Raw genomic sequence first — 24,387 nt, forward strand, 5'->3', positions numbered from 1 at the left:
CCGGGCCTTGAAAAAAAAATATTTCGTATCTCTGACTATCAATGAATTTACAAATTTTGTTTGTGAACATAACAACAGTATGTGAACATTTATCAATTTTCATAATAATCTTAGTTATCATACATGTCAGATATAAAAACCTAATTCTGTTAAACAAATTGTGGTGAGTTGCACGTTGAAGATAATCAAATAATCGCGTGTATGTAATTTTTCTTATCGTTGGAGACTCAGAGAATCTTGGAAGTTATGAAATTGTCGCGAGTCGCACGTTGTACAGTGTTGTCCGTTTATTGGTCACTATTCCAACGTTAGCTTGAGACAATAATAAAGCTCTGAAAGGACAGATTAAGAAGATATCACGTTAATCAAAAATCAACCACGATATCTATTAAAAAGGGAAAGATATATCTGAATAATGCATGGATACCGTGTCCCCCTGGCTACAGCGAGTCAGCAACCTTCAGCTTCTGTGCTCATATATATATATAACCATCACCATACTTCCTGGAAGAAGAAACCCAGCACAAATAGAACACCGGTTCCCCATCTCCCAATCTCTCGCTCTCTCTAGAACAAAAAGGAGAGATGGATTTGTACCTCATGTTCCACAGCGTGCTGATGCACGTCGCCGCCGCGCTGGTGGTGCTGGTGTACATCCCGCTGTCCATGCCCGTGAAGCTGTTCTTGTGGGCGTTCGTGAAGCCGCTGAGGAAGGAGAGCCTGAGAGGGAAGGTCGTCCTCATCACCGGCGCCTCCTCCGGCATCGGCGAGGTACGTAGTACATGTATATACATAATAAGCTCTCTTTAATCTTTGTCAGATTACATACAAACCCGATGCATCTTGGATGCAATAGCAAAGGCAGAAGTATAACTGATGCCTCGATCTGTCACAAAATACACATAGTACAGCTATTTCTTCTTCATCGACTCTCTCGCGTCTCAGTTAAGCACTGTATCATTACTTATTTAATTTCTTACTCGTCCTAATTGATAAGAAAATCGTCCCTATTTAATTTCACATCTTTCCTTAATTCCCTGAAAAACATAATTTCACATCTTTCCGTAGTATTGTCGGCAAGTTACGTGGAAATGCTACTAATCGAGCTCCGTCTGAAAAATCAACGCCGTAGTCTCGTGCCAGATAGTCAAATAAGCGTGCATGTGTCTGTTATCTTTGGAGATAGAGAATCCCGGATATCGATCTTATCGAGTTCAGAAGCGTACAGGGTGTGTGTTGTGTTGTTAACTTGGTACTAGTGGCCAATCTTATCTTAGCTTGAGAGAGTTGACGCTGCATCAAAGTGTGACGAGAAACGTCTGGGATTTCCCGTGAAAAAAAAATGCGGGGTGACTTTGGTTAGAGCAAGTTTAATAGTATAGGCAACTACTGCCTCCAAATCATTTATACCTAATCTAATAGCTCATTTTTTATCTATTATATACTAAAAGTCCATTAAATTTTCTACAAACGCTCTCATGCTGCCACGTGGCACTTTACAAATACTCCTATGCCACCACGTGACGCTCTAATAAATTTAGAGAAATTAAAACAAATCTAACCGTTAGTTTTCATTTAATCTGGTGGACCCATATTTTTAACATTGGATCTCTAAAAGAAATAACCAATTAGATTTATTCTTAGATGGCCCACATATATAGATGCCCACATACGTGCATGAACGCACGTCCTTCATGCACCGGCCCCACGCTCCTCGTTTCTTTTTTTTCTTTTTCACTCATATCTATTATATATACTAAAATTCCACTAAATTTCCTACAAAACCTAATTAACTATTCTAGCCCATAGATATTATTAATTCAGCCTATCTCTTCTCTACATTATAAAATTGAAGATGTTTTTGCCATCGATTACGTACGTCGTCCGACTCATTACCATGTAAGCTTATTTTTCTGTCCGATTTTCTTTTTCACCGCGCGCGTGTACGGCGTGCCCGTATTTTTTTTCTTTGTCCGATTCTCTTCCCATGCATTCCAAATCGTGTGGTGTCTAGGCCCATGTCGGAGCCTCCGCCGTCTCCTCGCTTGCCCACCTCACTGGAGCCTCTGTGAAAAAAACAATAGGAGGCTGGTTGCAACCTCTGGATGGTCGACGCGTGGATAAACAGCCCATCCAACGGCTCAGCCCATCCAACAGCTAGGCGATCGGCTCCAGACAGCCCATCCAACAGCTGGGCGATCGGCTCCAGGCAAGCGTGCTATTCCGCGTAATTCACCGGATCTCCATTGTCAACGTTTTTATCTTGAGCTTTGTGGATTCACTCTAATTTTGATAAAAAAAAATAAAAGAAGAGATCGAAGGTATCAAAAGCCCTCTAATTTTGGGGATCGAGAAAGATTCGAAAGATTAGATTGATTCACCGGATCTCTATTGTCACCTTTTTATCTTGAGTTTTGTGGATTCGCTCTAATTTTGATAAAAACGGAAAGAAGAGTTTTGGGAGATCGAGAAAGATTCGAAAGATTAGATTGGATTTGATGAGAAGGAGCAGATCCGTATCTTACAGGCATGGGACTGTCTTCTAGAGGTTGAAGAGAGTTGGGCCTGCAGCGGGTCAAAGAGAGGCAGACCAAGCAGAGGGAGGCAATGGGCTGGGCTAGAATTAAAAAGTATATAATGATAAAAATGTTTTTTACCCGTTGCAATGTATGGGCATTTTTCTGGTATATGTAAAAATATATGTACGCACCAATAATATATTATGGGTATTATTTAGTATGTTGGGTCCGACGTCCCTCCTTTTTTTTTCTTTTTGACTCATATGACATAAACCCAAATTAATAATTTCAACTCATAGTTGTAAAAGTATATGTTATTTCATGTTGTATTCCACTAGACACATGTCATCAAAATATCCATAAAAAATCTAAATAAATTAATAATATACATTATATGTATATCACTTAATTACATGCGTTGTTAAATTGGACGTGTATTTTCAAAAAAAAAACTCCACTTATGAATAGCATTCTAAAAAAATTACTTACTCCCTACTTAAAAGTACTAATATATTGAAATGAGATTAGTAAAATTATAATGTATTATGTGTTTTATTTATTTATATATTATTCAAAACTAAATATCAAATATATTAGTTTGACACCGTGTTGTTGTCCTTTATCTCCTACTTTAGACTTCATTCGATCAAGCTCATTTGGTGTGCTTATCCAGGGCACTCGGAATGATCCAAGTCATTAGCAAGGATTGATTGAATACTAAAATTAAAAATGAAAATAAATTTATTTCATTTTTTAAAAATAACATATATAAACACTGTTTACAAGACACACATCGCATAATATATATACCGTTAGCAGTTTGAGAAACATGCTCGACATAAATAAGGAAGTAGCCAATCTGATAAGCACTTTAGAACATAGCCTTAAATGCTTTACTTAGGTACTAAAACATTAATACATATTGTACAATATATTTGTATACTTGGTCAATCATAGCCTAAAATATCAAACATATGTCATCACTGATCCCCATGTATGTAAGTTCTATATACAAGCCACTATCCACTGGTCGCTAAATAATATTATTTACGAGGTATCCATGCACAATGCACTTAACAATTAACTGATATCCAATGAGCACGTGTGTTATCCAACACCGAAGATAAATGGTAGAAGATGCAAATGATAGTTGAGTACAAGTAGATTACAACTATGAGTAATGTCATTCTCACACTTTTACAAACACTTCTATGATGTCACGCCTAATAAATTAGAGAGAATAAATGAAAAATTATATAAAAAGATAAACATCAATCCATCAATTTACACTTAAATTGATGATCCATGATTTTCAGCCATTAAATTAAATTATATACATTAAAGTAATCCTTCTATCCTAAAAACCATATAATCTGTCTCTACATACGTACACATCTCCTATATAAGTACGTACACAAGAGATATAAAAAGAAAAAGAAGGAAGAGTGTCTAAGATTTTTCCTAAATTGAGGATATATGAACATAGCGACCACTCTTAGCGAGGTGGTAAAACAAGTCATGCCACGGCGCTGCCTCACGCCACCCATTGCTTCACTCTCTTCCCGTCAATTTTCTTGAAAGTATTTTTTTAATAACAATGTAAAAGGCAATCATATGAGCTCATAAAAATATGTGCAGATGCACACTATGAATACACATTCGTGCACCATATCCCTATGTTCGAAAAATATTTGTTCTGAAAAAGGAAAAAACAAACATATGTACGAGAGACTACTATTCGCTAGAAAAATACATACATATAACTACATTATATCTATTTTTATGTCGTTATCATCCAAACATTGTTAACAAATTAGCACAAATTTAAACACATATTAACCCCCACGTACATGCATAGCTGAATTAGATGCATAATACAAGAAAAAAAAAAGAATACTAAAACTTATATTATCTTGTAAGTTAGCAAAGGATCTCTGCATGAACAAATATTTTTTATGTGGTCCTGATCACTGAAGCTATTAGATAGTCAAATGATCAACCCTGCTATTTTTTTTAAAAAAACATTTATATCTACACCTACTAAAATTTAGTACTATTGATTAACATTTATATCTACTCTATACAATAAATCAACTCAAGACAGAAAAAAAAACCCTTTTTTACTACTCCATCTTCTTTCACTCATTCCCTATTGCAAGTATGGATCTCAACTGGCTATATTGTAGTAATTAGTTGTAGTAATTATACAGGAGTATGCATTATTCAGTAAAGGTGGTCCGAGTAAGAGTTTACCGTTGACAATAAAGCTTAACTGGCCTACTTACCAATAAAATTATGCTCCACGCTCGTCTTGAGGAGCAATACTATATCAATGCAGGACCCATGAGTCAAGGCATTAGAGAAAAATCCTTAGCGGCTATAGTCAGCTTCACCTGATCGTTAGAATAGCATTCATATATAGGTTTAATTGTTTTATCCTATTAATTGTAGAAATGGTACTTTTAAATATAAGATAAAACAGCGTGGAATGGACGGAACCCTAACGGCGATGGCATTTTTAGGACAAAATCGCTTGTACGATGGTATTTCTTGGAACTCACACTTGTCGATGGTATTTCTGGGACTTGACGCTTGTCAATGGCATTTTATGGATTATCTCTTTAAATATTTATTTATAGATTTGGACACCTGTGAGACATGGGTATTTGGGTATGATGTGGAGATTAACTTTTTAGGTATTAATGATGTGTTGGGTTTATTTTTGGATACACCTGCAATTCCATCTATTAAAAAGACACTCATTTCAAGACAATGATAATAAGTTATGGTGAATGGTGAATTTATATATAACCGAGATAAAGTGATTTTTGGTTGGATATGATAGGCATTATGATCATTTTGTATATATCAAAATCTATGGTCTATTTCTTATAGTGAATATGGTGGGATATAGTTTCTTTTAGTATTCTTTTTATAGATAATAAATAAATTGCCCGCGCATCTGCGCGGGCTTAACTATAAAAATATGCTACACCATTAATACCCGGTCCCACATCTTATACACAAATAATGTTTTGGAGTCCGTGTTGCAGCTGGCTACAAATCTGTAGCCCGCTTTCTCTCTCTTTCTCTTTTTTTCTCGATACGTGGTTATAATTGGCTTATAGTCTGCTATTGTACCTAGTTGGCTTATAGTCTGCTATTGTACCTGCTCTTATCTTGCCACTTTGATACTTCCTCCGTCCCAAATTAGTTATCCTTCTACCATTCAAATTTTGTCCCACAATGGCTGTGTTTAGATCCAAAGTTTGGATCCAAACTTCAGTCCTTTCCATCACATCAACCTGTCATACACATACAACTTTTCAGTCACATCATCTCCAATTTCAACCAAAATCCAAACTTTGCGCTGAACTAAACACAGCCAATACTTATCACTCCTAGTAATACTTGTCCCATCAATCACATCACATTTAAATTTCTTCCTATTTTACCCCTCAACCACCCTTCTATCCTTAAACATAAATTATTTTATAAGGGTATTGAAGTCTTTTGTTTCAAACCTTATGATATACTAAACGAGCTTAAAAGATAAGTAATTTGGGATGGAGGTAGTAGTAAACACTATACGTCTTAAAATATACTTCCTCCATCTCGTAATGATCGTCGTATAAAAATATCAAAAATTCTAAATTAATCATCGTGTAACCTTGGCTCATTCATTTGACGGTAGTATTATTATATTTGTACATGCAAATTGAGTTTATATGTATGCATGCAAGCTTTTTCCCGGGTAGTAAAGCTCTCTCGTTTCTTAGGCATGAGAAGAGTTAAAGTCTATATGAAAATTGATTTTTTTCCCCTACTACAAACTTATAATAAATAAGGGTGTTTGGTAGAGCTACAAACCTCACTCAACTCCACACCTATTTTAGGTGGAGTTGAAACTGTTTGGTTGAGCTTTAACTCTCAAGGATGTAGAGTTTAGAGCTGGAGCTATATCAAAATGACCCTAAAATACAGAGAAGTTAAGATTTTATTGATCTTAATGAGAAAATGATATGATGATTAATATAAAACAGAGAGAGTAACAATTGAGTTCACAAGTAGTATAAATGTAGATATACTTTTTATATATATATTCGTCGTTGTTTAATCGTTTACTAGTTTGATATATTTTAAAACATATGAAGCAGTAGTTTTTGGTATGACACGTATTGACCGTCATTTCGGTTCCATTCTTGCGTAGTTCCCAGGGCACATGGGCGCGAACCGGCCCAATTGCCTTTAGTTGTAGAATCAAGTAAAGCTACTGTATCTCGTAAACTGTAATGCTATCTCCTTTTATTGGTCTCTCATCGGTAGTATGGGTTGAACACATGCGATTAATTAATTGCTGATGACGTCTTCTACACTCACAAAATCGTGCATGCATGGCGGCGACCCGGTCAATGATTAACTAACGACAAAGTGATCCGATCTGGATCTGTGCCCACCTGCAGTAACTCGTTTTACCGTAGTGCTGGACCATTACCGTCTTACTCCCTCTGTCAAAAAGTCATATACAAACTATTTCATTATTTCATTTTCTGTTTTTTTAATGAGAGGTATATTTGTAGTCTTCATACATCCAAGACTTACATGAAAAAATTATCTTATATGTTTTATCGTGTTAAACTAAATTGTTGATCGGAACCTGATTGTTGATTTGTTAGATAATTTCTTCTTAGTCTTATTGATAAAAGAAATGCTATGCCTTACACTTTTAGATGGTGGGAGTATTGTCGAGAAAAATCTTTTTACGACTGCATGAACAATATTAAATTGTTCTTAAACGCACTACTACAAAAACCGTTTTTGTAAACGGGTGGATTGTATTTTCGCATGCGGTTGGCCGGACCGCATGCGCGAGAAGGTCTGCAAAGATCACGATCTTCGCATGCTGCCGGTGCAACCGCATGCGAAAATTAGATTTTCGCATGCGGCCGCTTAAGCCGGCCGCATGCGAAAATGAAAAATCGCGAAAAAAAATAAAAATCCCCAAAAAAACCCTAGCCCCAGGCGCCCGAGCTCGCCGCCGCCGCTCGCCACCATGCCGGATCCGCCGCGCCCAAGCTCGCAGCCGCCACCCGTCGCCGTCGTCGTCGCCGCACCCGAGCCGGATCCGCCGCGCCCAAGCTCGCCACCGCCACCCGCCACCGTCGTCGTCGCCGCACCCGAACCGGATCCGCCGCCCCCGACCTCGTCGTCGCCGCGGGGGAGGGTGCCGGCGCCGGATCCACGTGTGAGGAGGGCGGCCGACCCCGGATCCGCTGCCCCCGAGCTCGTCGTCGCGGAGGGGAGCTCGCGTCGCCGCGGGGAGTGCGCCGGCGCCGGATCCGTGTGGGAGGAGGGCGGCCGACCCCGGATCCACCGCCCCCGAGCTCGTCGTCGCCGAGGGGAGCTCGCGTCGCCGCGGGGGAGGGCGCTGGCGCCGGATCCACATGGGAGGAGGGAGGCCTACTCCGGATCCGCCGCCCCCGAGCTCGTCGTCGCCGTGGGGGAGGGCGCCGCCGCCCCCTGCGTGCCGCCCTCTGGCTGAGAAAGAGAGAGAGGGCTGAGAGAGGAGAGGATTTGTGAGAGAGGAGATGACTGAGAGAGAGAGAGAAGAAGTAGATAAGGTGCCGGCTGTGGTCTGAGTTGAAAATTTTTTGAATGGTTGAGAGGGAAATAGGAGGCCCGCATGTAAAAATGGAACACTTATTTTTACATGCGGACCACTTAAGCGTCCGCATACAAAAATCATGTGTTTTTTCAACTTTAAATTGATTTTTATGACATTAAATCAACTCATGTCAAAAACAAAGTTGTAGAACTCATTGAGATCTACCAATTTTATTTTGGTCATTTATCCATCCGAATTTGATTGGACTATACAAAATTTGAATTTTAAAATATAAAAAATTCAAACAATTTTTCGGGTAGTAAATGATTTCAAATGGATAAGATCATCAATAACAAAGTTTTATAACTCATCAAGATCTACAACTTTTGTTTTTATCATTTTTATATTTGACTTTGTTTGAATAGTTTGAATTTGAATTTCAAAATATGACAACTTCAAACAATATTTTCAAATACTAAATGATTTCAACTGAAAAAGTCATCAATAACAAAGTTGTATAAATTATCAAGATCTATCACTTTTATTTTGTCCATTTCTTCATCCGACAATGTGATTTGTAAGATTGTTCACTAAATGTATATATGTCTTATATAGTTTATAAAATTATAAGAGAGATGTACATTTTGTGAACAATTTTATAAATAACTTTGTCGGATGATGAAATGACTAAAATAGAAGTTATATATCTTGATGAGTTATACAACTTTGTTGTTGATGACTTTTTCAGCTGAAATGAATTACTTCTTCAAAATATTATTTGAAGTTTTGAAATTCAAAATTTTAATTGGTAAAACAAAGTCACAAGAAAAAAATGGCCAAATAATAGCAGTAAGAATACAGTAACATGATAGAGAATGATTTTAGAAACATTTAGAAAAAAAATCATCTAATTTGGAGTTCATATGAGTGAGATACACTAGTTTCAATTTTTTCAATTTTTTCAAATTTTATTTTTGCATACGCCTCCTTAAGTGGCCCGTATGGAAAATTGATTTTTCCATGTGGGCGCTTAAGTGAGCCGCATGCAAAAATGAGCTCATTTTTACATGCGGCCCTCTTAAGAGGCCCATATGGAAAAATCAATTTTTCCATACGGGCCACTTAAGGGGCCGCATGCAAAAATGACCATCGTTTTTTGCAGACGCCACTTGTTATGGTTCGTTTGCAAAAATCAAGGTGTCTCGTACAGAAAAATCACTATAAAAGTAGTGACGCTCTCGATCGGAAGTTTATATTAATTAATAGTTTGCTTTAATGTTTTTGACAGTCTTGCATTTAAGAAACATGGTTACGCCTATTTCGTTGAATAATTATCGACATAATGAATTTCATACTAAAGTGCTCTAAGAAAGAAAATGTTCTTGCTATAAGCGTGGGAAATCATATCCAAGTTGTCTGCTCCCTGTTCGAGCCATATCTTATATAAACTCTATAAGATTAATTGGTCAAATTATTAGTAGTACCAAAAGAATTATGTTTTGTTATATTATACCATACAATATATTTTTATTGTTGTTAACAATATAATAAGTGAACAAAGACTCGAAGGAAACACAAGTGGAAGGGATACTTTATGTATTTGCGTCATACTGATATCAGCATGCGAGAAACCTTCCAAAGGTATCAGACCCTAGTACCGGGCACCAGGTCTACTCCCTCCGTCCCAAAAAAAGCAAAAGCGAACCTTAGCATAAATGGGACACTTTCTAGGACAAGAATCTGGACATAGCTCCATCCATACCAAGGTTAGCTTTTTTTTTGGACGGAGTGTCTAGATTCGTGTCCTAGAAAGTATCCCATCTATACCAAGGTTGGCTTTTTTTAGGACAGAGAAAGTAATACATATAGATATCGGGTATGATATTTATATGTAGAGAGATAACTAGGTCCGCCTGTAGTTACAAAACCTCAATATCATGGTACCACTAACGTGATACATTAGATATTACGAAAGTATTGCTGGCATATCTACAAAATTGTGTTTCATGAGAAAACTCAAGAAAAACAAAAAATAATCAATTTAAAAAATTTAATCGAAACAACACCCGAACAACAATAAATTACCCCATGGCAAAAAAAAAGTTACTGCATGTTCCATTGCCCCATAAAACAAGCACCAAATGATTAAAAGAAGTGCCCAAAATCCTTCAATAAAGCTAGATAACTCAAATTAACGAGCAAAATTATCCTGAAAATCATCTCTCAAAATGCTTCAAAAAAAAAAACACATCATTCGATTCACCACCTCTAATCAAAGAAGCTCGTTGTGGATCACAATGAGTCAGCAAACGAAGCTAGTGCGAATCCAAAAAGCCTCACGAATTACTCAGCAATCCCTCCACCTCGAATGAAGGCGGCCTTCCACAACAACACGGAGTTGGTGGCTATTGACCATAGATTGACGGCTGCATAGTGTTCTCGGCCATTGAGCTATGAGGGTGGGAGAGAGAGCACTCCTTGAGTTTGGGAGAGAGAGAGAGAGCTCATGAGGGTGGGACCGAGGAGTGAATCTAGTACACGAATATTCACGTAGCACGAACGCATTAACAGGACAAATACTGACAAGTCCAGCCCTCGAGCGTGGGTGCCTTTCCCCTTTTAGCCGCTAGCTGGCTTAGTCACTTTTGACCCACTAAATGCGGCCCATTGTATTTTATCCCAAATAATTTGTACGTATAAAGTTTGTATACATATAATATATACATATAAACTTGCACATCTAAACTTTATACCATATAAGTTTTATACATATAAACTTTGCACCATAGAAAATTTCAGTGTAGGCATTTTATACAGAAACATTTAGTATAAAAATTTATACACGCAACTTTATACATATAAGCTTTATATCGTAGAAAAATTTGGTGTAGCGATTTTACACATAAATATTTGGTATATAAATTTATACATGCAAAATAATTGGTATACAATTTCATACAGAGATATAATAAAAATAGGGAAAAAAAAAGCACGAATGCTTATTTTGGGCCGCATGGGCCATGATTTCTTGTCTCTGCTTAGAGAGCCGTCACTTGAATTAGCTCCAAGCCCATAAAAGAAAAAAAAGGAAAATGCCTCCAAAAGGAAACATGCTTGGCAAAAATGTAAGCAATGACCTGTTCGCTAGCAGCCGCGCCCGCGAACATGCGCACACAAGTCATTTCGGGGAGGGAGAGCCATGTGGGTGGGAGGGAAAGGGGGAGAGGATGGAGAATGCGCATAAAGTACAGTTGATGTTTATATGATTATTAATTGTCTCGTCTGAACAGGATAGAGTCTTCTACATTTCTATTAATAATATAAACATAATATAATATTTTATTAGAAAAATACAAATTACCTCCCGAACTATCGCGGTCGTCCGAATTACCCTTGAACTACAAAACTGGACATTCTTCATCTCAAACTATGCAAACCAGACGAATTACCCTCCTCGATCTAATCCGCAGTAGTTTTGGTCTACGTGGCATCCCAGTTAGCGTTTTCTAATAAAAAAAATTATAGGACCCAAATGTCAGTCTTCACTTCCCCCTCTCTCTCACTCTGCCTCTCTTCTCTCTCTCACTCTATCTCACTCTTCACTGATTCACTCTATCGGCGGCGGCGGGAGACACGGAGGAGCGGGCGGCGGGCGGCGGAAGGCGGCGCACGGGGGCGGACAGCGCACGGCGGACAGCGCCGTCGCGGCAAAGGCCGAGCGGAGGCGGCTGCGGGCGCGGTGCGCGGGGGCGGGCGGCGGACGGCGGCGTCGCGGCGACGCGCACGGGGGCGGGCGACGAGGTGCCTCGCCGTGTACCGCTCCGCACCGTCCCGTGGCGAGGTCGACAGCGTCGACGAGGCGGAGAGGCAGGCGGGCGGCGACGGACAGGTAGACGAGGCGGGCGAGGCAAACGGCGGCGAAGAGGCGGGAGGCGGCGGACAGGCGGACAAGGCAGGGGAGGCGAGCGGCGGCGGAGAGGCGGACGAGGCAGGCGAGGCGGGCGGCGGCGGAGAGGCGGACGAGGCGGACGAGGCGAGCGGCGGTGGAAAGGCAGACGAGGATGCCTCTGCGCCCCGCGCGGTCGCCGCTGTTGCTCCCTCCCGGACCTCCCCCGCACCCGCATCCGCCGCGAGGTTCGCTCCGCGCGCTACGATGCCGGCCGCGCGCGGTGGCTCGTCGACGCCGTCGACCTCGCCACGGGACGCGCGGAGCGGTATGCGGAGAGGCACCTCGTCGCCGGCAGCCGCCGTCCGCCGCCCGCCCCCGTGCGCGTGCCCGCAGCTGCCTCCGCTCGGCCGTCGCCGCGACGCCGCTGTCCGCCGCCCGCCCCCGTGCGCCGCGCCCGCAGCCGCCTCCGCTCGGCCTTTGCCACGACGCCGCCGTCCGCCGTCCGCCCCCGTGCGCCGCTGCCCGCCGCTTGCTCCTCCGTGTTTCCCACCGCCGCCGATAGAGTGAATCAATGAAGAGTGAGATAGAGTGAGAGAGAGAAGAGAGGAAGAGTGGGAGAGAGGGGAAAGTGAAGACTATTACATGCGGGTCCATAATTTTTTTTATTAGAAAATGCTGACTGGAATGCCACATGTACGTCACGTAGACCAAAACCACCGCGGATTGGGTCGAGGGGGGTAATTTGTCCGGTTTACATAGTTGGGGGGTGAAGAATGTCCGGTTTTGTAGTTCATGGGGGTAATTCGTATTTTTTCCTATTTTATTTATACTAGTTTACGTGGCGTTACTGGAATTATATTTTCTCTATCATGTCACTATACTGACAATACACGTGGTGGTGCTTAACGTGGCTAGCTGCTCTTGTCATTGTGCAGGAACTGGCCTACCAGTACGCAGCGCAAGGTGCGTGCCTGGCGCTGGTGGCGCGGAGGAAGAAGGCTCTCGAGGGCGTCGCCGCCGCCGCCCTGGAGCGCGGCTCGCCGGACGTCCTCGTCCTGCCGGCCGACGTCTCCGACGCCGACCAGTCGAGACGCGCCGTCGAGGAGACAGTCGCGCACTTCGGCAAATGTAGTGCACTTTCATCCTTGCATGCGCGAACCGATCTCTCTCTCCCTAACTGCAAGTCTGCAATTATAGAGGAGGCATTATTAACGATTTGTTGTTGTTCTGTCTCTTGCTGATGCTGCGTGCAGTGAACCATCTGGTTGCCAATGCCGGTATCTGGTCCTCTTGCTCCTTCGATGAAGTCACCAACATAACCGCTTTCACCAAGATGATGGTAAAACAAATTCATAAATCTTTTCAAATATGTTTTTTCTATATGTCTGAATGTTTTTCAACTATAAAGTTTATGTCCATTATATTCTATTTAACTATCATGTTTATCCAAACTTACATGTATGTGGACATTATTTACCATTAGATTCTAAATCGTTTACTCCAACGGTTCAACCCGCGGTTTAGACCGGGGTGGTTTAGTTACTCAGCAGTCCGATTTTAGAAAAATAATAATGACTTGGAAAGAGAAGTGAATTGCGGTTTGAATACTCTTCTATCGCTGAAGTTCTACTTCACAAAACCATTTCAAACCAATCCTTTTTAAATTTGGATTAGGTGTTTTAAACTTTGTTGTTGCTCAGATTACCACGGCCCTCTTTTACATCAATGATCTCGAGCACCAACTTAATTTAAAAGCGGGTGAACACTCACTGGCCTATGGCCTTGTTTGATCCTCTGGGCTATTAAATATCTCTCTAAAATCTTGCTATTTCGACGAATTAAACGTAGATTAACGATAAAATCGATTCCATAACCCCTAGGCTATTTTACGAGACGAATCTAATTATGTGTATTAATCTATGATTAGCAGCTGATTACTGTAGCATCACTGTAGCAAATCATGGATTAATATACCTCGTTAGATTCGTCTAGTAAAATAGACTAGGGGTTATGGAATGAGTTTTATCAGTAATCTACGTTTAATACTTTAAATAGCAAAATTCCGGAGGGCTATTAAGCCCTCTGGATGCAAACAGGGTCATATATAGGCTACACCTTTGCTAAAAAAAAAATATGGATATAGCTACACAAGTGTTAGAATAACACAAAATGGTTGTTCATGACGATATACATCACCTACATACATGCGCTATTATTGCATAGTGATAGTCTTTCCATTCATCCTTTGGTTGAAACATTTACACAGGACGTGAACTTCTGGGGATCCGTGTACCCGACCTACTATGCCCTACCACACCTCAAGGCCAGCAAAGGGAAACTCGTCGTGTCGTGCTCCGCGGCAGGAACAGTCGCCACTTCAAGAATGAGCTTCTACAATGTACGTGTTACCACCACAAATGAGTCGTCAGTTCTCTAAAATTTTTTTCGCCTCTTCCATGTGTTCATAAGACCTCTTTTATGTGCGTCACGGTATCAGGCAACCAAAGCGGCACAACTGAGGTTCTACGAAACATTGCGAGCCGAGCTCGGGTCGGAGGTCGGGATCACAGTTCTCACCCCTGGCTACGTCGAATCCGAGATTACCAAGGGCAAGGGCATCCAGAGCGGCGGCGATGTCGCCGTCAACGAGGAAGCCAGAGATGTAAGATATCAATTAAATGAAAATTTTAAAAATGGTTTTATATATCCGAAAGTTCACGACTTTGATACCCCTCCATTCCATATTATAGTTAAACTTTCTTTAAATTTAACCAAGTTTTTATTTATATAGTAACTAGCATGGTGGCCCGCGCAGATTACACGACTAGCATCATTATATTTTCCCTCATATAATAGCATATATGTTTTCTCAATGTATTATTTAAATATATTAAAATGACAACATAATTTTAAATTTTGTACTAACTTTACGAAACTACTAATATGTAATATTCATATTGTATTTTATATACGTGCTATTTATTAATTATTTTTAATATCAAATTTTAGTTATTCATAAATTATATTCCTATATAGACTCTAGACTCGTCTTTCAATATTTCTTTTTTTAATTCCTAATTTTCGTTATCTGTAAATTGTATTTCTATATAGACTCTAGACTCTTCTTCCAATATTATTTATTTTTAATTCTGATTTTTTATTATTTCTAATTGTATTTCTATGTGGACTCTAAACTCATCTTTTAATATCTTTAATTTTGAATTTTGAATTTCAGTTACTTCTAAATTGTATTCCTATATTGACTTTAGACTCTTCTTCTCATGTTTTTTTTAATTTCAAATTTTAGTTATTTGTAAATTGTATTTTTTATACGAACTCTAAACTCAACTTTTAATTTTATTATGTTTATTCTGAATTTTAGTTAGTTTTAAATTCCTATATGGACTCTATACTCTACTTCTAATAGTCCTTATTTTTAATTCCAAATTTCTATTATTTCTTAATTGTATTTTTATATGGACTCTATACTCTACTTATAATATTCCTTACTTTTAATTCCGAATTTCTTTTATTTCTCAATTGTATTTCTATATGGACTCTAGTCTCCTCTTCAAATATTCCTTATTTTTTTAATTCCAAATTTTAACTATTTCTAAATTGTATTTCTATATAGACTCTATTTTTCTTTTTCTCCAATTAATATAAGAATTTCTAAGCCGTGAGAGCGAACGCGGAGGCTTCTTTTTCTATTTCTTTAATAAGTTAATAGATGTCTACAAACCTAAATGAGTTTCATTGGAACTAATATTTAATATATTTTAATAAGGTGTTTATTTTGTGTTAAAAGTGTCGTTGCATTTTTCTATAGACTTGATCAAACTTAAAAATATTTATTATAAAAAAGTCAATGTGACCTGTTCTATAAAACAGAGGTGGTATTGTTTCATTCTAACAGCATCAGAGAGAGGATAGATTGCTCCTTTTACAGAGATTTAGCCTCCAAATTAACGCTGTTCGTTCGGATGGAGTTGCACGTGTGCAGGAGCAGATCGGCGTGTTCCCGGTGGGCCGCGTGGCGGAGCTGGGCGAGGTGGCCATGGACGGCATCCGGGCCGGCGACTGGTACGTCACGTGGCCGTCGCTGTTCCGGCCGCTGCAGCTGGTAGCCTGCCTCGCCCCCGGGGTGCTCGACTGGGCCTGCCGCGCGCTGTACGGCACCAGGAAGGGGGCACGACCGCCGCTCGGGAAGAGGATCATGGAGGCCACCGGCATGAAGCGCCTCTTCCCGGAGGCTCTCCGCCGCAACCCAGCCATCAAGACAGAGGACGAGGAATATTGCGACGGCGAAGAAGGCTACGGCGCCGCTGACGATGCCGCCGCGGCGTACCTACTGCAATGCAGGAAGGGTTTGTGAGCCGCACATACGTACATACGTTGCATTTTTAGCCTTTCGGATTCAATCCTGTAATAAAATTGATTGATACTAGTAGTACCAAGTGAAACTTAATTTACGGTAGTGAACTAGGGATCTTCCAAAAAGAAAAGGTTTAATTGGATCCATACCACTACAAATATATCATTTAAGATAAATGCAACGGCTATTCATGATATGGGCAACATGGCACTGAAATTTGGGGAAATTGAAACCGTGCCACTCATCACATTTTCCGTTAGACCATGTCTGCATTCGGGATCAACACGAAAAACAAAGCACGCGATTATAGTGAAATTAATTAAGTATTAGCCTAAAAATTTGAAAAATGGACTAATATAATTTTTAAAGGAACTTTCATATAGAAAACTTTTGCAATAAATATACCGTTTAACAGTTTAAAAAGCCGCACGCGGAAAACGAGGGAAGTGAGCTGGGAAAGAGGAGAAAAGAACACGGCCTTAGACGTGGAACACATATGTCAGTTCCATCTTCCTCCATCCTCCCTTTTCTTTCTCTCCCATCTCTTCCTCCATCCCCGTGTCCGCTACAAGGATAGAGACAGCGGCGGCAGCTCCCGAGCCCTCCCGCCTCATATGGAGTCGAGGACGGCAACGCCGACTCCCAAAACACCCGATGTGGCCTGTGGAAGAGGTCGCAGACGTCGACGGTGGTGGCTCCCGATGCCTCCCACCAGGGACGTGGTCGATGACGGTGATTATGACAGTGGTGGATAGAGGAAGGGGAAAGAGAAGAGAGGGGAGGAAGGTAAAGATGGAACTGACGGCTAGGTTTCACGTGCAATTCAGACTAACGGAGATTTTTATGGAAAACGAGATGGAGTAGCACAATTTCAATTTTTTCAAATTCTAGTAACATAAATATAGCCGATATTGTGAATAGTAGTGATATTTATCTCAAATGATATATTTATAGTGGCATCGATCCAATCTAAAAAGAAAAATGGTGAGAAGGATAGCTCGAACACAGTATACAAGTACAAAAGGTGGTGAGGTACACGGCCATCCAATCTAGCCACCAACAACAAATATGCCTTATTTTTTTCGGCTCGAAAGCAGTCTATTATTTTCCAGGTATAATGGACCTATGTGAACAGATTTTAATCAGATGACACCGCCCATCCAAGCAGCTTTTTGATCCTAACATAAACATTTATCTATTGATAAAGCTCCAACTCTTAAATTTAGACCTAAACCCAACTCCATATCGCTAGTCTATTTTATGAGAAGGTCAGCCAGCTACACTCCTTTTTTAGATAGAGCTGAAACTATTTGGCTAAACTCCAGCTACAGGAGAGGTGGAGCTGGAGCTAAAACCGTGTCAAACATATCGCAGCCCGGATTCATTATAGTTTACTCCAACCAAACCAGTTTTTGGGCCAAAAACTAGCCTTCCAAGCAGTTCAGGAGTGCCTCGTCAAAGCATTGGTGGTAACTCTAGTACTGCCGTACAAGATCACAGATTCAGAGCCTCGCAGGAGCTATCTCAAATTATGCTAGTAATACACTTTGGCATCTTTCAGGACACTCCAAGAATGGCAGCAAATGAAAGGAAAACCTCGGCCGTAGAGTGCATTGCCTTACCTCCTTCGATGTGCTACATGACTAACAAACATCACGGTGTGCATTGCCTTTGCCTCCTTCGATGTACCTGACTACTTCATGCTTGTTTGTCAACGTACTCCCTCTTTCCCCAACATACTCCTTCTGTCCCAAAAAAACAAATCTAGTACAGAATGTTACACATGTTTTTGGGAGGCAGAATGTTACACATTTTAATACTCATGTCCAAATTTATGGTACTAGAATGTATCACATCATATACTAGGTTTGTTTTTTATGAGACAGAGTACGTGAAAAACACTATAAAGTTTGTCAGCACTCAGCAATCGTAACTTGTATGTCCAGCTTAAACAACCAATGTAGATTTGTGGAGACACGACAACATTTTAAATCCACCTCTGTAGTTCTGACTGCATTTGTGGTGCAGCCTTGTAAGTACAGCTGGTTACAAAAGTTACATCGCCCATGTCAGAATGTTAACATAATCAACTTGGAATAAAAATTCACAGGTTCTTACATGTTAACTCATTTGGGGCTGCTTCATGGGTCGTTGGTATCTGCTGGTGTAGGTCCCTCGAAATCTGCTCCAAACCTACAGTAGCAAATGCACTAAAAACCACCTGATTTCTACTCAGCCAAGTCCACTGCAGGTTCAGTTCTTTGGCTTCTTTGGAGGTGGTGGAGGCAATCCTCCACCCTGGGCGCTTCGTTTGATGCCCAGAAAGTGCTCGACCTGCCAAAAGAAAGGCAAAAACAGGATTCTGAATATGGTAAGTTGGATTACATATGTACAGCTTATACATTACCTAACACCCAACAAATAATTTATTCATAAAGTAATTACTTAATGGAACAGGGAATGCCATACCTTTTTGGCCCCAAGCATGGGCGTCAGACTCCCAGGGTGCTCTTTCTCCACTGTAGCAAAGCCACTGGCATCGCTCGTTTGACTAAAATCACATTAAACAGAACTGGTTTAGGCACTTCATCAGGAAAACTATGATATTAATAGGAATCACATACATAGTATGCAAAGATAACTGCACAAGCTATAAGCAATTTTTGATAAATTCCCCAGCAGTCAAATGTAATCTAGACGTGCCTTGTACAATCTCTCAACCAGATGGAGTAATGAAAAAAACAGAGGCATAAATGTGAACCTCAATCCCTCTAAATTGTAAATAAATATCCAACTACATTGGGAGCTCACATGCTATCATATTAACCATTCGAAAATGGATTTCATTGTATATCCTCAATTAAATATAAGCCATCAGTGATAATACAGATGAAATAATTGTGCTCAACACAAACTAAACAAAAATAATATCTCGTGAAAAAAAAGTACTGTTGTGCAATATTAACTATTAAGTCCTTAACACCTATAAATCCAGAGCAAGTGTTTTGGACTTCCATTAAGGCCTTGGAAGACATCAAAATAATTTAAAAAGCAGCATCAGAAGGAAAATTAAAATAAGAACTTGGATGTAGAAGTATACTGTGGACATACCCTGATTTTGCATTGCCACTTAAAACAAGGTATGGTGTTTTGCTGAGAGCTTGAGCCTCTCTCATCTTCTCCGCAGACATTAATGGTGTGTCAGAAGATATCATTCGCTTGGTTTTCAACTCATCCCGATACTTTTTTTGGCGCCGTTCCTGCTTCATTTTACCAGGTGCCTTGCCATGGAATTTGTGTGAAAGATCCCGAAATGCCTCCTTCGGTGTCATCTAAAGCAAATAAAGAACGCAGACCAACCATTTGTCACATACGGAGCTCAAATTAAAGAATATAAATGAACATAATGTGCAAGATGAATGCTGAGTAGAAAATGCAATCTAAAAAGTAATCAGCAACACAGCATTGCCTAAATCATAGTTGTTAGTAGATGCAGTGCAGTAAGTTTCATAGTTTCTATCCATGGGAGATTCGTGGGTGAGGGCAGTTAGGACAGGGTGTAGGGTAGGTACTTACCACTCGACCAAATTCATCAATTCTTTCTATGCGAATATCTTTTGGTCCATCCTCAATACCAGCAAGCTTGCTTTTCTTCTTATCTGTGGTTCTGCCTCCCCAATCCGTGCCCTCATTGAGGGTTCCTCGTTCCTTCAGAAACTTCAAAGCACCAGCCAAACCCTTGCCAACTGCAGCTTCATGTACAATCTCATCTGGTTTTAGCTCTTCTTCCTCTTCATTCTTTACTGGGACTTCAACGCTAGTTTCCTCTTTGACCACGGCCAGCCCACTCGTGTCATCTTTTGCCACAGTGTCTGACATGATCATGTCATCATCTTCATCCATAAAAACATCTTCTGCTTCTGGTTTGTGAGTCTCTGAAAGAAGATAACAAAAGAAGCCAATAATTAGTCACTGCCTATGCATTTCTTTGAAATTACTCACAGAAAACAAAAAAGAGGTCACCTTCATTCAACTGTAGGCCCCACACAAACTCTTCCATCTCTGTGATAACAACCTTATTTTGTTGTGCATCTCCTTCGGCAGCATCTGCATCTTTTTGACCTATTCTTGCAGTAGCCAGTTCTGCTACAGCCAGAGGACCAGATGCAGCAGTCTCTTCCTGTTTCCTTAGAGCTAATTTCCTTGCTTGCTCCAGAGATTTCTGCAAATCTTCGTAATCTTCACCAAAAACTAGTTCTTCAGATTCAGCGTGTTTACCAGAAATATTTTTCTCCGGGCGCAATGCTTTTGATGCCTCTTCAGCCTTTGCAATGGCTGCTTGATACGCATAGTTTCTCTTTTCAGCATCAGCCTTTTGCTCTTCCTCCCTAGCAGCCTGTCGTCTTGCATCTTTTCTGGACCCAAGATCACCTGTCCCCAGTCCAGCAGCAATAGCTTCAGACTCAAGTGCATCCAGATCAAGCTTTTCTTTCTTCCTAAGGGATTTCTTTTTCTTTGGTTTCTTAAACTGGAGCATTTCATCTGGAGTATAATAGTCTGATGACATCTTTGCTGCGGAAGTAAGATCTTCTGTCTTTTTCTGCACAAAACCACCTTCAATTCTTTTGCGGAGCTGGCAAAATCAAAATATAGTTAGTCCACACAAAGATGCAACCAAAGTATTTGCAATGGACCCTAAAAAGTACCATGGCTTCTAGGGATGAAGTTGAATTACCTCTTCCAGTTTCTTTTCAGCTTCACCACTGAAGCGTCCACCTTCATCAAGTGTCACTCCCTGATAAGTGCAACAATAAAAATAACTACCAACAGAGGGATACAAAGCAAACAAAATTGAACATCGCATTTTACTTTACCTCATCTTCCATTGGGTCATCATATTGTGAGAGTATAGATTTCTTTGACAAGGGATCATCATTGAACCTAAAGACAGGCAGAAAAATGAACATTATATCACATCAATCCAATAAACACAGCATGTTAGCAGTAACACATATATGTATGGTGAACTTACTTGTCATCATATGTTCCTTTCTTCTTCGCGGCCTTGTAAGCTTCGTTCCTTTGCTTCTGCTCACCAATCTCAATGTTCTCAAGCATATCAGCCTCTACAAATATTTTTCTCAAGTAAGACAATAGTTACCCTAGGAGCTGGTACATATAAACATGTAAAAGCCCATCACCTTGATTGATATCCCCATCAGCCAGGATGCTCTGATCTTTTAGGGTCATGACAACTGCGCCACCTTCCAAAACTTTATCAAGTCCGTGAAGAACCTTCACACCAGATAAGTGTTCTGGACAAAAGATGAAAAGAGTGAAACACGTTATTCTGATAACAGTGCACAGAACACTATAGCTCAGACGATATACTACACAAAAGGCATAACAAAATAAACTTGCACAGGATTACCTCCCACTCGGTTATCCTCCTGTTGCTCCTCGTCATCATCCTCATCATTTTCAGCTAAAATGTTATCCTGCAAGTTTGATATATGAAAGTTAGTTGTACATATTTTAAAATGTATACACATAAACATCATGGTTAAACCATCACCTGTTCCTCCAATGCTCGAGCACGATGTAATGCTTTCTCTTTTTCAGCTTGCCTTTTTTCATCAAGTTTACGACTCTTGCCCACCCACGATAATATCTCACCATCACCACCATTATCATCCAGTATTCCTCCTTGCTTTGTATCATTCAGTCTTTCCTCCTTTGACCTGAAGTAAATACCTGATTTAGAGATTATTTGTGTCCTCAAATTTTAATTACAAGATTTAACAGCGAGGAAAAATGATACAACTCTTGCATACTAACTATCAATCAATTAAACTAAAGAAGAGCTTAACACCGAAAGAGGTTGTAACAGCAATATTAGACGGCAGTAAGTTTTAGAGTTTAGTTGAGTATTGAACAAAGATCAAAGGTGTAACAAGATGGCATTTATTTCAGTATATTTGATCGTGTTCTGTACAAACCAAACCTATGCTTCCATTACATAAACAAGAAATCCGGGTTATTGACAGCACAAATAAGTAAAATTCTTGAGCTATGTCAACAGAGCAGCAGTTAATCAGAATGCAACAAGCATAACCAAAAGTATAATAAACAAATACAAAAGACAGCATTCTCTGTTTACACCGAATAGTTCCTGGATTCAATGCAATAAAGACAACTTTGAAAGCAGACAGCAGGTCTGCATATTGAGGATTATAATCAAGTTTACCGTAGGAATCTTTTAGCAAAAGTTTCTCTATAGGGTGCTTCAACAGTTCAACTTTAGTATGTTACTCCTGGTAAAATTATTAGAAGCAATGTTGTCTTCCTTCAGCTTCAATTTTCTGAATTCATATGAGGCTTACGTGGATAATAGGATGACTAAACCCAAAATGCACTCAATATGGACCACATTCAGTCGGACCAGGGAAAGAAATTTCATCAGCCACAATTTAGCCCAGCATGTGAGACAGTAGAAGAAAATAATGCATAAAGCCATCGTAATACACAAATTAGCAAAAAGGTTGCACTAGATTTAACCCTAAAAACACTAGTTGACATCCAAAGATCATCAAGTGACAGTAGCACCAATACTGAGTCAATAAAACAAGTTTCAGATGTACAATTGCTATAAAGTGGTTAAATGCTATACATTACTCTGGATTAGGTTAGCTCCGGATGCAAAATTACATGAAAATGATGCATAACTGAAAACAACCTTGTGAATCAAAGACCAAAAGGATTATACAAGGGCATACCTAGCAATGCGCTCCCTGAGCTCAGTCGTGGACGGTTTCTCGGCCTCCTCTGCGGCCTCAACTCTCTTCTTCTGATCCCCCTCTTCACCCTTTGACAAATCTCCACCGTCGTCTCCCCTGTCCTTGCCTCTCGACTTGTCCCGGTAATCCTTATCCTCCCTCTCCTCCTTGCTCTTGTCCCTCCCGCGGCTCTTCTCCTTGTCCCTGTCCTTCCGCTCCCTCTCCTTGTCCCGCTCTGCCTCCCCCCTATCCCGGTCCTTGCCTCGATCACGGTCACGGCCACGGCCACGCTCGGAATCCCTCTCCTTCTCCTTCTCCTTCTCCCTCCTGTCATCTTTATCCTTCTCTCTATAACTCTCCCTGTCTCTGTCCCTGTCCCTCCTCCCGCTGCCGTGGTGATCCTTCTCCTCCCTCCGGTGCGTCTCCCTCCTCTCCTTCTCCTTCTCCTTGTCCCGGTGCCTATCGGAGGCGGACCTCACGTGCGACATGGCGGCTCGAGCCAAACCCCAGATTTGGGGGAACGAACTGGGAATTAGCACTAGGGTTAGGGCAAGGGGAGAAAAGCTTCCGGGATCTAGAAGAGAAAGGTAGGATTAAGGCGAAGGGTACAGAGGGATGAGTAGGAGGAGGCGCGGCGTGCGGGTTGCTCACCGGCGGCGAGGATGCGCCGGAAGCAGCGGCGGCGACGCCGCGTCGCCGCGGGTTGTGTGAGCTCGGTGCAAGGCGGCGGGGCGGGGCGAAGTCGCGAGGAGGCGGTGAGTCGAGGCGAGGGGATAGGCCGAGAGGGGGGGATCGACTAGGAGCGAGGAGTCGCCGACTCGGAGCCCAGTTACGCTGGGCTGTTGGCGGTATAGGCATTCTGTAGCCCGGCCCAAGCAAAAGCGAATCGATATGCCGGCCAGCTCTCTTTTCGGGCCGTGATATGTCCAGGCCTTTTCCTTAAGGACTAAGTTCACTTGTGGTTCCTCAATTTGTCAGCGAGTCTGGAATTCATCCCTAAACTAAAATAATATAACACACCCCAACTCACAGTACCGTATCAAATTTAGTCCCTTGGCAGTGTAGTCACCAGTATGTTTTTTTCGCATGATGGAAAAGTGCACGTTGGAGGAGAAGAAAGGACTAGCCTTTACGGTAGTAATGATATGCATGAAAATGTTGCTTACCGAAAAAGAAAGAGAGAATCTATTCTATACCATTGAGTTTGTTCGAGTTTAACAATT

At 40.9% G+C, this 24,387-nt stretch overlaps 2 protein-coding genes across 8 annotated transcripts; one reads left to right on the forward strand and one right to left on the reverse strand.

Moving 5' to 3' along the window:
- Positions 1-528: 528 nt before the first annotated feature.
- On the forward strand, positions 529-16,460 carry LOC127762090 (11-beta-hydroxysteroid dehydrogenase 1A-like). Of its 3 annotated transcripts, none has more exons than XM_052286447.1 (6): positions 529-771; positions 12,949-13,141; positions 13,267-13,352; positions 14,280-14,411; positions 14,511-14,675; positions 16,017-16,460. In XM_052286447.1, exons 1-6 carry the CDS (start codon positions 586-588, stop codon positions 16,386-16,388), a joined length of 1,134 nt encoding a protein of 377 aa, XP_052142407.1. In that variant the 5' UTR covers positions 529-585; the 3' UTR covers positions 16,389-16,460. The 3 variants fall into 3 exon arrangements, with proteins under 3 accessions (XP_052142407.1, XP_052142409.1, XP_052142408.1); XM_052286449.1 differs by lacking the exon at positions 529-771 and adding an exon at positions 12,593-12,811; XM_052286448.1 differs by lacking the exon at positions 529-771 and adding an exon at positions 12,593-12,706.
- Positions 16,461-17,394: 934 nt separating this feature from the next.
- On the reverse strand, positions 17,395-23,948 carry LOC127762089 (SART-1 family protein DOT2). 5 transcript variants are annotated; one of them, XR_008015368.1, is made up of 13 exons: positions 23,165-23,930; positions 21,964-22,129; positions 21,820-21,886; positions 21,590-21,703; positions 21,421-21,514; positions 21,263-21,329; positions 21,124-21,183; positions 20,412-21,021; positions 19,965-20,323; positions 19,500-19,720; positions 18,858-18,939; positions 18,507-18,722; positions 17,395-18,133 (listed from the first exon to the last, which is right to left on the reverse strand). XR_008015368.1 is itself a non-coding variant. In XM_052286445.1 (13 exons), exons 2-13 carry the CDS (start codon positions 23,650-23,652, stop codon positions 18,642-18,644), a joined length of 2,409 nt encoding a protein of 802 aa, XP_052142405.1. In that variant the 5' UTR covers positions 23,653-23,689; positions 23,816-23,948; the 3' UTR covers positions 18,336-18,641. The 5 variants fall into 5 exon arrangements, 3 of the variants coding, with proteins under 3 accessions (XP_052142405.1, XP_052142404.1, XP_052142406.1); XR_008015367.1 differs by lacking the exon at positions 17,395-18,133 and adding an exon at positions 18,336-18,430; XM_052286445.1 differs by lacking the exon at positions 17,395-18,133 and having other exon boundaries at positions 18,336-18,722; positions 23,165-23,689; positions 23,816-23,948.
- Positions 23,949-24,387: the final 439 nt, after the last annotated feature.

Source organism: Oryza glaberrima, chromosome 2 (genome assembly GCF_000147395.1).
Source record: "Oryza glaberrima chromosome 2, OglaRS2, whole genome shotgun sequence".
In the NCBI taxonomy this organism is placed as follows: Eukaryota; Viridiplantae; Streptophyta; class Magnoliopsida; order Poales; family Poaceae; genus Oryza; species Oryza glaberrima.